Source organism: Ceratotherium simum, chromosome 8 (assembly GCF_057802395.1).
Source record: "Ceratotherium simum simum isolate JZ-2026a chromosome 8, ASM5780239v1, whole genome shotgun sequence".
Lineage (NCBI taxonomy): Eukaryota > Metazoa > Chordata > Mammalia > Perissodactyla > Rhinocerotidae > Ceratotherium > Ceratotherium simum.
In genome coordinates this window covers 1,372,590-1,385,248 of record NC_141907.1, presented here as the reverse complement: position 1 = coordinate 1,385,248, position 12,659 = coordinate 1,372,590, and the positions used below count along the sequence as shown (strand labels likewise).

The 12,659-nt window shown below is 52.2% G+C and overlaps 1 protein-coding gene across 2 annotated transcripts in view; it reads left to right on the top strand.

The window, feature by feature from the left end:
* NELFA (negative elongation factor complex member A) overlaps nucleotides 1–12,659 on the top strand; it is a 29,562-nt gene that overhangs the window by 14,542 nt on the left and 2,361 nt on the right. Inside the window, exons 1-7 of one of the 2 annotated variants that reach the window (XM_087434806.1) lie at nucleotides 3,588–3,719; nucleotides 4,105–4,276; nucleotides 6,628–6,789; nucleotides 8,568–8,657; nucleotides 10,969–11,099; nucleotides 11,195–11,264; nucleotides 11,673–11,761. In XM_087434806.1, the coding sequence (XP_087290932.1) occupies nucleotides 3,603–3,719; nucleotides 4,105–4,276; nucleotides 6,628–6,789; nucleotides 8,568–8,657; nucleotides 10,969–11,099; nucleotides 11,195–11,264; nucleotides 11,673–11,761 (831 nt within the window). In that variant the 5' untranslated portion in view covers nucleotides 3,588–3,602. Of the gene's footprint in view, nucleotides 1–3,587; nucleotides 3,720–4,104; nucleotides 4,277–6,627; nucleotides 6,790–8,567; nucleotides 8,658–10,968; nucleotides 11,100–11,194; nucleotides 11,265–11,672; nucleotides 11,762–12,659 lie in introns of those variants that run through there. The other variant, XM_004432222.3, reaches the window with a different exon arrangement.

Genomic DNA, 12,659 nt, shown 5'->3' with positions numbered 1-12,659 from the left:
CTGACATCTGGGGGACATGCTGCCCAGCGAGGGCTAGGGACACTCCTGCCTCTAGGCACGGACAGAGTCTATTTGTTCTAGGCAATCCCAGGTGTGATGCCAGCTTTGGAGACTTCTGCAGGCTTTGGCTGAACTTGCCTCGGGTGCCCTCTCAGGTACTCCCCCACCTGTTTGTTTGTTTTGTTTTGTTTTGTTTTTGGTGAGGAAGATTCATTCTGAGCTAATAGCATCTATTGCCTATCTTCCTCTTTTTTTGCTGAGGAAGATTAGCTCCAAGATAACATCTGTGCCAGTCTTCTTCTATTTTGTATGTTGGTTGCCGCCACAGCATGGCTTGACAAGTGGTGTAGGTCTGCGCCCAGAATCCGAATCCATGAACCCTGGGCTGCCAAAGTGGAGCACGCAAACTTAACCACTATGCCACAGGACTGGCTCCCTCCCCTGCCTGTTTTTTTCCCTCATACGATTTTCCAAATTGAGATATTCACATAGAATTCATTCTTTTAAAGTGTACAGTTCAGTGATTTTGGTACATTTTCAGTGTTATGCAACCATCACCACTATCTAATATCAGAACATTTTCATCATCCCAAAAGGAACCCTGTACCCATTAGCAGACACTCTCCATTCCCCCCTCCCTCAGCTCCAGGAAACTACCATTCCATTTTCTGTATCTGTGGATTTATCTGTTCTGGATATTTCGTATAAACGGAATCATACACTATGTGGTCTTTTGTGACTGGCTTCTTTCACTTACCGTAATGTTTTCAGGGTTCGTCTATGTTGTAGCATGCGCCAATACTTCTTTTTATTGCCAAATTATGTTCCGTTGTATAGATAAACCACATTTTCTTCATCCATTCGTCAGGTGATGGACTTGGGGTTGTTTTCACTTTTTGGCTATTATGAATAAAGCCATTCATGTACAAGGTTTTCGGTGGATGTATGTTCTCAGTTCTTTTGGGTCTGTACCTAGGAGAGGAGTTGCTGGGTCATATGGTAACTCTGTGTTTATGTTTTTGGGGAACCGACAGACTGCCCCAGTGGCTGCCCCACTTTACACCCTGCCCAGCATTGTTGGAGGGCTCCAGTGTCTCTTCCCCTTTGCCAGCGTTTGTCATCGCCCATCCTGTTGATTCTGGTCTTCACAGGCATGTGAGGTGGTGCCCGTCCGTTGGCCCACGTTATGTCTGAGGCCTCTCCTCTCCTCTCCTGTGTTGTCATCTGGGAGATGGACATTCCGAGACACAGTCTGTTTCCTGTTCTTGATGCTTTCCGGGTGATTGCTGATGGTGGGACCTGCCATCTTTATGGACCTATCTAAAACAGGTTTAGATATGAGGATTTTTTTTTTTTTTTTTGTGAGGAGATCAGCCCTGTGCTAACATCCGCCAATCCTCCTCTCTTTTTGCTGAGGAAGACGGCCCTGGGCTAACATCTGTGCCCATATTCCTCCACCCCACATGGGACGCCGCCACAGCATGGATTGCCAAGCGGTGCGTCGGTGCGCGCCCGGGATCCGAACCAGTGAACCCCGGGCCACCGCAGCGGAGCGCGCGCACTCAACCGCTTGCGCCACCGGGCCGGCCCCATGAGGAATTTTTTTTTATATAATTTTTAGATATGAGGAATATTTTTTTTTTACATACATACACGAGGGACATGTGTTTACCCTTAACTCATTGTAAGTGACAGGTACAATTGTTAAATTTTTCATTTCATGCCTTTTTGTTTTTAATGTAGAACAGAACTTATAGCTCAGCTGAATAAAAGGGGGAGAGTGGTAATTATAATAAGGGGGCCATTATTCTATAACAACAACAAAAAGTCCCTCGCCACAAATGTTAAATAAATGTTTACCATTTTTGCCATACATCAAAAGAACATAATTCTGTGTATTTCAAGAGACGGTCTTTTAGAATCAGGTCAGCTGGCACTGGATCCCGTGCATGGCCAACGCGAGGCACAGAGTGTCAGTAAAGGACACCAGAGCCTTGAAGCTTTAACCTTGGTGGCACATGCACCTCTTCTTGGGTGGGCAGGAAATGCATTGGGCTCCAGCGTGGTGAGTTGGGGGCGGCTATGGTGCCGGTGGGGATGGCAGGTACTGCCCCCGTGAGGCCAAGAGGGAGGGACCGCATGTCTGAGGTCGCAAAGGGGTTCCATTTGGGCAGGGACACTGGACTCCTACCGCCTGGCCATTCCTGAAAGACTGTGTGATGGGGGGTGGGTCAGCGGGCAGCACCCAGGTTAGGTGTGACCTCTTGAGGCAGATTGCCCTGTTTCCTGAGGCCGGTGGGGAGCTGGTAATGAGATTTAAGCCAAAACATGAATGGGATCCAGTTTGTATTTTTGTGTATGTGTGTGTGTGTGTGAGGAAGATCAGCCCTGAGCTAATATCCGTCGCCAGTCCTCCTTTTTTTTTTTTTTCCTGAGGAAGACTGGCCCTGGGCTAATATCTGTGCCCATCTTCCTCTACTTTGTATGAGACACCGCCACAGCATGGCTTGACAAGCGGTGCGTTGGTGTGTGCCCGGGATCCAAACCCAGGCCACCACAGTGGAGCACGTGCACTTAACCACCGTGCCACCCAGCCCGGCCCCCAGTTTGTATTTTTGAAAGCTCTGTTCCACTGCAGTGAGGAGAATGGATGCGATGAAGGTGAGAGTGGAGGCCGGGTGAGAGATGGCGGTACTCTAGGTTTGGAGGTGACAGGTGGGTGGTTGAGGGTCTTCGTGGGACAGAACACGGGCAGGGGAAGGGGAGTTGTAAGGAGGACTGTGTTCGGGTTTCAGCTCGGGCGTCTGTCAGTCTGGACACAACAGTAGCAAACAGGCTTAAACAAGGAGTGACCACCGCCTCATACCCCCGCATCCCTCGTGGGTGGGTGCCCGCCCTCTCTGCTTCACACTGTTCTCACCGGTCAGAGGAAACATGGCAAAGAGGAGTGGGGCAGACCCGTGCTGGCTTTCAGCGCTTTGGCAAGGAGGGGACATTGCTGGCCACAGTGATCCCTAGGAGGCAGGGCTCTGGGCTGGGCAGAATAGCACTGAGCAGAGAATTCAGCTTCCCAGGCATTGAGGGGGCGCAGGCGGGGGCCTCACATCACCGTGGTCCTCTGGGGGGCTGGCCTCCTGCAGGTTCTTCTCTTTATTGTGTCATCCGGAGAGACTAACGTGAGCCCCTCGCCTAGCCATGGGGAGTGCAGGGCCTTGCCCCAGCGCCTCCTCCAGGAGGCGTCTCCTTCCATCTCAAATCCCGGCAACTGCTGACTCCAGCCCCGCTGGCCATCCTCTGTGCTGTGGGGAGGCCTAGGCGAATGCACGGCTGGCGGGTCACAGAACAGGATGGGTGCTCCACCCCATTTTCTCTGCCTGCACAGGCACACGCCCTTTCCCAAGCAGCCGAAGGTGACTGACACGCCAACCCTTTGCTCTGCTGAGCATGTCAAGGTCACTCACCTGCCTTGGTGTTCCCCTGTCACTACCCAAGATGCTTCCATCAGCAGGTTTCCTAAACCGGGGGCGTTGGTGGCCCAGCTTACGCCCTTAGCAACATGCACTCAAAGAAGGCAGGGACTGGAATATGCCAGCTTGTCTTGGATGGCCTTCCCATTTGCTGTTGTCTCAGCACACCAGGACACTGGGTGCTGCCAGGAGCCGTCTAGGAGGCTGTGGGGAGCTGTGCCCACCCCTGCAGAGGGCAAGCGACAGGCCAAGGTGGGGGCACTAGATGCGAGTGGGCATTGCAACCACTGCAGCCTGACGGAGGCTGTGGCAGCCTAGGGAAGCGGGATGGTCCTGGGGTGGGGGGCGCAGAGGAAGGGAGCCTACAGGTTCCCATGAGGGTGCGGCCAGGCATGGGGGCAGTTGCTGTAGAGGTTGGACACTGCTTTGGGCTCCTCTCTGTGTTTAATAACAGAGGTGCACGGACACTCACTTCTGCTCGGCTCCAGCCCTACATTCACACGCGAGGTGGCAGTGCTGCTCGAGGAGCAGGTGATGGGTTCCCAACAGGGGCAGCATGGGCTTGAGGGCAGTGATATGGCTGCCCAGCAGGCTGTTGGCATCCCGCTCAGGACCATCATCTCTCCTTTCTTGGCAGATGAAGGGTGCCCTGACAGAGATCATCCAGCTGGCCACTCTGGACTCGGACCCCTGGGTTCTCATGGTAGCTGACATTCTGAAGTCCTTTCCCGATACCGGTTCTCTTAATCTGGATCTTGAAGAGCAAAATCCCAACGTTCAAGATATTTTAGGAGAACTTAGAGAAAAAGGTACGTTGTGTACGTGTTTGGTTTATGCTGGGAGAAGGGAAACAGGTCTTCCTTAAATCATCTTTTCTAAAATGAATTTGAACTTGTTATATTGTGTACTGTGTAGTGTCCTGTGGTTCCTAAAATGTTAACTGTATACACCCTTCATGTGCTACCTTCATATTTTGCCAGGCTTTAAAAAACAAGCTTGTAACAGCCCGTAGGCCCCTCCTCACTGCACTTGCTTTATCTGCATTACGTATTGTTTTCACGCCCACACACTGTCCCTGCTCAGCTCCGTGAGGGTATAGGCTCTGCCTATTCAGGTTGTATCTCCAGAGCCTAGAACATTCCCTGGCAGAGTAGATGCTCAGAAATGTGTGTTGAGGGGCCGGTCTGGTGGCGCAGCGGTTAAGTGCGCATGCTCCGCTTTGGTGGCCCAGGGTTCGCAGGTTCGGATCCTGGGCGCGCACCGACGCCACTTGTCAAGCCGTGCTGTGGCGGCGTTCCATATAAAGTAGAGGAAGATGGGCAGGGATGTTAGCCCAGGGCCAGTCTTCCTCAGCAAAAAAGAGGAGGATTGGCAACGGATGTTAGCTCAGGGCTGATCTTCTTCACACACACAAAAAAGAAATGTGTGTTGAAACTTTCAGCAGTTCAGTTGTTTAAACATGGATTGACAGTCATTTGCAAATGGTCTGAAAGAACATGGTGAGAGGAGAAGGTCTGTTCCTCTCCTAGTTTGGAGGGTTGGAACTGGCAGCCCCTTAAAGATGGAACCTGTGCCCCTGTGCTCCTGCAGGCCTGGTGGCCTGGCTATCCCCCATGTTGCTCCCGACACCTTTTCTCACCTACGAGGTGACCACTCGCTCTCACTCTGTAGGTTTTCACTTGATTTGTAACTGCACACGCACAACATAGATACTTTCAGAGTGTCAGGAAGCAAACCCAAGATGTCTGTGTCCTGGTGGTTAGCTTGACAAGGATCCAGACAAGGCCCACGCCCACCTGGGTGACGTCTCTCAGGCAATAGGAAGGGCCTGCTCTGTCTTCCGCTCCAAATGGGCTTCTTGGCCCCTGGGGGGCCTGATCCTCTGGGGTGGGGGGGGAGCAGGGGTGTGGCTCACCTGTGCTTTCCCTCTAGGTTAGCTAATCAACTGATTCGAGGCAGCAGGAGCTGCTTCTCCCAGGGTTTTCTACTGAGCTCTAACTGCTGGTGTAGGATTCCAAAAAGGAAATCCAACTCCAGTCTCGGGAAGGCGCGGACCCACAGACACAGGAGACCGAGCTTGATGCAAATGCACGAGGTTTTAATTAAGCGGAGCTCCGGGTCGACACGTATCTCTCGCAGGAGACAGAGGGGTCGACCCCGAACCTTAAGGGGCAAGCTCTTTTATAGGATTCGGAAGCATAAAGCGGGAAAAGGTTGGCGCGGTCTTACATGATTGGCTAATTTAAAACATTTAAACAGTTACATTTTATGGCGCGAATTGCTATGGCGCGAAGCAATTATCAGGTTACACACACGCGTCCCCATCTGGACCCCCTCCACCCCGACCCTCCCAAACTTATCACTCTGGAGCACTCTCTTGTTCTCAATTTTCCCCGAACAGTTTAGGGCGAGTCTTCTATGAATAGAGTCAGTCAGGATCGATAAACGTTCCCCCTTATACCAGGAATCCTTAGGGTGTGGAGGTGCCTGTCTCTAAGGTATTAACTTTTAAATTTTTAATATAATTTACTTCCTTCACTGGGTGAACAGACAGACCTAGGAAGCATGCCTGGGTGCTTCGTCTGAGGGCCAGGATTCAGCAGGGTGCAGGAGGGACCACTGACCGGGGCCAGGGGGACTGGAGGAGAGAAGCCATGATGGCCACAGAGTTTCCTTTCCTTCTGCCTAAGGCGTGTTTCGGCAAAACTTTCTGATGCTCTAGGAATGCAGAAAACATCTTCCGAAAATAGCTGTATTGATGTACATCTCTGGTGCCTAATGCTTACAACTAACAAGCCAAGACACTCCTGACCCTCGACTCGCACACCCTCAAGCCCAGCAGTTCCTGGTGGGGCCCAGGCCGTTCTGCCTCTGAAAAGCTCCCTAGGGAGTCCACTGACTCCCTCCTGGTGGATGGGCTGCTAGTCCTTGACCTTCAGCCCACGTGGATGGCTTTGATTGCTGGGTGATGGCAGAGCTGAAACACTGGGGAGTTAGTCTCATGGATACTTGTTTTCTGTTTTGAAAACAAAGCAGAAGCTCCACGACTATAAACAGGAAACTGCATTTTCGGTTGTCTTTTCCTATTAGCTGTGAAACTCGTGGCCTGTGTAAGGGAAACGCACCTCCTAACGTGTTGTGTTGGTTCTTGAACGGGCAGTGAATGAGTGCGAAGCATCAGCCATGTTGCCGCTGGAGTGCCAGTACTTGAATAAAAACGCTCTGACAACCCTCGCCGGACCGCTCACTCCCCCAGTGAAACATTTTCAGTTAAAACGGAAACCGAAGAGTGCCACGCTGAGGGCAGAGCTCCTGCAGAAATGTAAGTGCCCACCATCTTCATGCGGGTCTGGAGGGTGGGTGTGCCTGGCTGAGGGGGCTGGCCTCGGGCCTCATTGGGACCCTCTGCAGTGGGGGCCACGCCCAGCCTTGGAGGTTCAGCAGATTTGGGAAAACTGACTGCAGAGCAAATCATGCTTTTGTCTTATTTCTATAGTTTTTATTTTTAGATTTCTTTTAGCTTTTATGGTACCTAAAAACTGTCTTTTCAGGACAGAGTTCTACATAGTGGTTTTTTTTTTTTTAAGAAATTTATTTATTCCTATGTTAAATGGTGCAGTCTAAAAATCTGCTTTAGAAACTTCAGAATTTTCAGGTTAAAGTGTCTGTAACAATCTTTGTTACAAAATGAAGTCTGTACTGAGAGTCTCACAGGTGCTGAGACAGGCAGCCTCAAAAAGGCTTCTGAAAGGCTGGATCCTTCCTCCTGTAACTTTACCTTATTCTTTCATTGCAAATGATCTCAATTTGACATTAAAATGTGTGGTAGATATTTGCTGGGAAAAAGGCAAGGAAATTGATTTCTTCAACCAAATAGCAAAACACAGATTTCAATAAGCTGTTTTGTTTTGAATGGTTTTGGAATTGATATTAATAACATGCAGTAGTCCCCCCTTATCTGCTGGGGATATGTTCTAAGACCCCCAGTAGATGCCTGAAACCATGGATAGTACCAAACGCTGTATGTACTATGTTAAAGGAAGCACTTTACAGCTTCTCTTCGGCATATCTGAACTGCCAGCATCACTACTATTGAGCTTTGGGCCATTATTAAGTAAAATACAAGTCACTGGAACATAAGCACTGTGATACCATGACAGTCGACCTGATAAGGGAGATGGCTACTAAGTGATTAATGGGCAGATAGCATATATAGTGTGGATACACTGGACAAAGTGATGATTCACACCACGCCACTCAGATCTGGAATTTCCCATTTAATGTTTTTAGACCACAGTTGATCTCGGGTAAAACTGCAGAAAGCAAAACTATGGATAAGGGGGGATTACTACATAAATGCCTTGTTTTCAAAAAATATGAATAAAACACAGTAGCCATTTATGACTCATGGTTCAGAATGGGCAGCGTCCTGGGGCCAGCGCTGCTCTGTGGCTTCACGGAGCTGGCCAGACACGGCCCAGGCCTCAAGCCCATTGGGCAGCCTTTCACGGTCTTTGCTCAACTCTTCAGTCCCTCTGTGTGGTCAGCAGTTGCACCTGCCCTCCTGAGGCAGAACCTGGCGCTGTGCGCAGGAGCCCTGTCCCTCCCTGAATCGGGTCAGGAAAATCTCTTCCTTTCTTCCTCATATTTATGCATCTGTGATGGGAAGTGCTGGCTATACCTGATGACCACAAGTGAGGACACACCACCTCGGCTGCCCGGGAGGCCCCATGGCCCGACTCCAGACCTGGCACAGGGTCCCCACAAGGCTTCCCTCCTAAGCCCTTCTCAGACCCCTCTGGAGCCCTTCTGCTGCCTTTTGTGCCAGGCTTGCCCATCATCTCCTGGGGAGCCCCACAGCTCTACTTACCTGAAAGTAGTTTTCTACACAGCAAGTGTAGCTGCAACGTTTCAGCTCATGTAGGCCTTCTCAGTGAACCAGTGAATGCTTATTTAGAAACGCAGACCTCTGTGTCTGTGCGTGAATACTTAAGAGTCATACTTCTTTGTAAATCAGATTGATTGAGGCATAATCCACATGCAGTGACAGGTGCATTGTCATTCTAACGAGTACTGACACATGCAGCCTTCTCCTTACAGCCACCGAGACCGCCCAGCAGCTGAAGAGGAGCGCGGGGGTGCCCTTCCACGCCAAGGGCCGGGGGCTGCTCCGGAAGATGGACACCACAAGTAAGGCTGCACTCGCCCTGCCCAGGTGGCCCGTGCATGCTGCTGTGCGTTCAAGCTTGAGGGCCTCTGGACTCCTGATGTGTCTGGGCTTGCTTATGGGTCAGAGCTGTCTGTCACTTGTCAAACATGAGGGTAGTACCCTAATATAAGGGTACTATTTTTCCTCGTTAGCAAAGTCATTTAAATGTTGAGATCTGATCAGACAGAAGGTCCTAAAGGTGCCTTCCAGGTCTGTTGGGGAGCATTTGTGATGTGAGGAGAGAGCTTAAGGTTAATTTCAGAAGCTTTTCCACTTACAGAAAGACCTGGAAAGATATGCATGAACATGCTAAGATGAGGAAGACCAGAATTTGAGGCAAACATGAGTTTTTGCTTCTCTCTTGCCTGTAGCACCTGTAGGTGGGTGTGGGCAACTGTGTTCCCGTCCTCCTGCCTGAGGTCCTGCTCGGCCCCTGCTGGCCCCAGGGGCTGTTGCTGTCCTCTGAGCTTCTCCACCGTGGGCAGCAAAAGTGATGCCTCCTGGAATGTGGCTCCTCAGGAGCTTCAAAACTGACTTAGTGGGGAGTGAAATGCCTAAGACAGCCAGTCGGCCCAAAGCCATGTTCTTTTTTCTTTTTTTTTGAAATAATTTTATTTATTTATTTTTTTCCCCGAAGCCTCAGTAGATAGTTGTCTGTCATAGTTGCACATCCTTCTAGTTGCTCTATGTGGGACGCGGCCTCAGCATGGCCGGAGAAGCGGTGCATCGGTGCGCGCCCGGGATCCAAACCCAGGCAGCCAGCAGCGGAGCGCGCGCACTTAACCGCTAAGCCACGGGGCCGGCCCTAAAGCCATGTTCTTAGGCCTGCGCCTTTAGCCTTCCCTCAGGGTGGGGAACAGAAAGCCCCGCACGCACATAAGCAGAACAGATATTTATGACGAGAAAATGGGTTGTCCTGGAGCTTGCCTCCTGAAGGCACTAGACAAACAACCCAAAGGGCCAGAGGGTAGGACAGCCATTCTCCCGAGTTCCTGGTCCTTCCTTGCCCCTGCACTGCTCCCTCCCCAGGGAAGGGCCCTGGGCTGGCCAAACAGCAGGAAGGCTGGTCACATGAAAACAAAGCAGATGTGCACGCCCATTGGAGGCGAAAGGGAAGCCTATGGGGCCCAGCCCTCTTGGTTCACTTGCCGTCTGTCACATGCACACCCACAGTCCTGAAGCTTTCGTGTAGGACCTGCCCTCTTGGTATTGGCTGACTTGTCACTGTTGGGGGGATGGTCCTCTGGCCCCGTCACCTCAGGGCAGGCTTTTGTCCCCGGTGCCTTGGAAGCACATCCTGTTGATGTGGGCCCCTCTCTGTCATGTCCTTGCCTGCCCCCACATGCTCATCCTCCTGAGAAAGCTTCCTTCACCTTCCTTTCCACGCCCCAGTCAGGTGTCCTGAGGATAGGGGTGGCAGTCAGTATGTCCTTAACCCAGTGTCCAGAGGATATAGTTTAGTGGGTGCTTTTCTGCTCTGGTCCTGTCGGCTGTGCTGAGAAGGGGCCATGTGTGCACTGGGCCTGGGTCATTGTATGAGATCTGATAGTGAGTGACCCTTGTGTCTGCAAGCTGAACACTGAGACAGGTCCCGGTGGCAGTAATGGGGAGGCACCAGCTGGCTAGGGAATGAGTCAGGCCCCCTAATGTCAGGTGACTTCCCGTTGACAGACGCAGGACCAGGCTTGGGGAGAGAGGGAGGGTGATTGTGGCTGCAGAGTGTGTGGGCGTCTAGCCTGTAACAAATTCATTTACCAAGAGGCGCAAGAAAAAAGCGGAGGTTGAGAGAGCTGTCTGTGCTGATAAAAGACTCAGTGTGTTAGGGCGGGCAGTTGCAGGTGTGGCGTCTTTGTTTCAGTTCAGTGTTTTTGGCAAAAATGTCATAGGTTAGCTGTGATATCACTGCTTCCCAGGGGCCTCACTCTTCTGGGCAGGCCAACTCGATGGTGAGTGCTTGGACGCAGGGAAAGGGCAGGCCCTCGCTCCCTAAGGACAGGAGTTGCAGGCATCCTGGGGACGTCACCTCCACCTGCCCTCATAGAGATGCGGTGAATCTGTGGGAATCAGGCTCAGCCTGCTGAGGGGTGCCAGTGGGTGAGGCGAGCAGGCTAGCATCTCCTTCCTCCAGAACACCTGGGCGGAACAGCCTGTGCTTGTAATAGAAAAGCATAGAACATACCAGTGGCAGGAGACAAGCCACTCCCTGCCGTCCTGCCCTGGGGCAGCCCCATCCCCGGCCATCCCTGCTGGTCATCGCCACTGGACCACTGACAGGCACCATCTTCTCTGCAGCCCCCCTCAAAGGCATCCCAAAGCAGGCGCCCTTCAGAAGTCCCACCACCCCCAGTGTCTTCAGCCCTGCCGGGAATCGGACCCCTATCCCGCCTTCGAGGACGCCTCTGCGGAAGGAGAGGGGAGTGAAGGTGGGCACGTCCCCTCTGGTGTCGGGGCCCCCACAAGATTGGCCTTGGCGCTGCTTACATTGTACTTAAAGGTGGGCTTCTGTCTGTTTTGGCAGCTGCTTGACATTTCTGAGCTGGATATGGTCGGCGCAGGTCGAGAAGCAAAGAGAAGAAGGAAGACATTGGGTGCGTATCAGGGGCTTCCTGTCAGGGTCTGGGGAGGGAGAGCGGCTGCGCTGCTGGGGGCCTTGGTGAGGGCTGCCAGGCCACGGGGAAAGGGCCAGGCTTCCTGACCCTTCCTCTTCCTTTTCTCGTGGAGGCCTGCGTTTCTTGTCTTACTGTTGCCTTTTATGTCTCAACAAGATCATCTCTAACTGAAAAGAGGTGACCACAAATGGCAGCACATTTCCTAAGGACTCATTTTCTTCTTTGCCTGGAGACCCGTGTTTGAAGTGCACACTTGTGTAGTATTTCAGAACTGTCTTGCTGAGCCTGCGTGGGTGACACATGCACCTTCTGAACCAGGTCTGCTAGGCCCGCCCTTCAGGTGGGCCACTGCCAGGGGCACTGATGAGGACTCTGCTTTGTCAACAGATACGGAGGTGGTGGAAAAGCCAGCCAAGGAAGAGACAGTCGTTGAGAACGCCACCCCAGACTACGCAGCCGGCCTGGTGTCCACACAGGTAGGGCTTTAGTGAGTCTGCGGCGCTTCCCACGACTGCCAGTCTCTCCCTGCAGCCTCACGTGGCCCAAGTGTGTGCTCCTTCTTGTTCCGATTGTTAGCCACTAAAACGTGTTCTATCAGAGAGTATATATGTGTATACACATATGTACGTACATATGTGTGCAGGTATGTGTGCACGTATGTGTGTATGTGTGTATATGGACATGTATATGAGAGGCAGCGCCAGCCAGAGGCCCTGACATGGGCACGGCACCTGGGTTTGCAACATGCACGTGCCACATGTGCCGGCTGGAGGGGCTCCTTGGCAAGCCTCTCCACTGCGCCTCGGTTTCCCCTCTGTCCAGCGAAGGTGGTGATGCTAGCCTTGCAGGTGCAAGGGTGAGGGAGGGCGAGCGCTGGTGGGCTGAAGTTGCCAGATGTGGCGCCTCAACACAGTTCGCTTTACTGCTCAGAAGACCTCTGCCCGCGGGGAAAGGTCCTGCCTGCCGCGGGGGAGGTTAGGCAGCCATACGCAGCTCGCCTCTCGTCTCCTCTACGCAGACTGTGCAGGCGCAGCTTGTGGCGATATGTCTGCAGGCAGGGCCTGGAGCAGGCCTTGTCACCGTCAGTCGTTTCTGAGTAATGGCTTACTTCCTTCTTAGTGCACAGCTGTGTCTTCTCATTTTCTGATAGTGAGCATGTCTTCCCTTTATCATATGCTCTTGTGGTAAGAAAAAACATTGTTGAACTTTCTTCTTTCCTCAAAGATGGCTGGTTTGGGAGGCTCCTTGACCAAACAGGAGCAGCCCAGCCCCCTTCTCCTCTGCTGAGGCAGCTCCAGGTGGGGGGGGTGGGGGCGGGAGCAGGGAAGGGCCTGATGTTTGGGGTTCAGTACTGCCGAGCATGGGGGCTTGTGG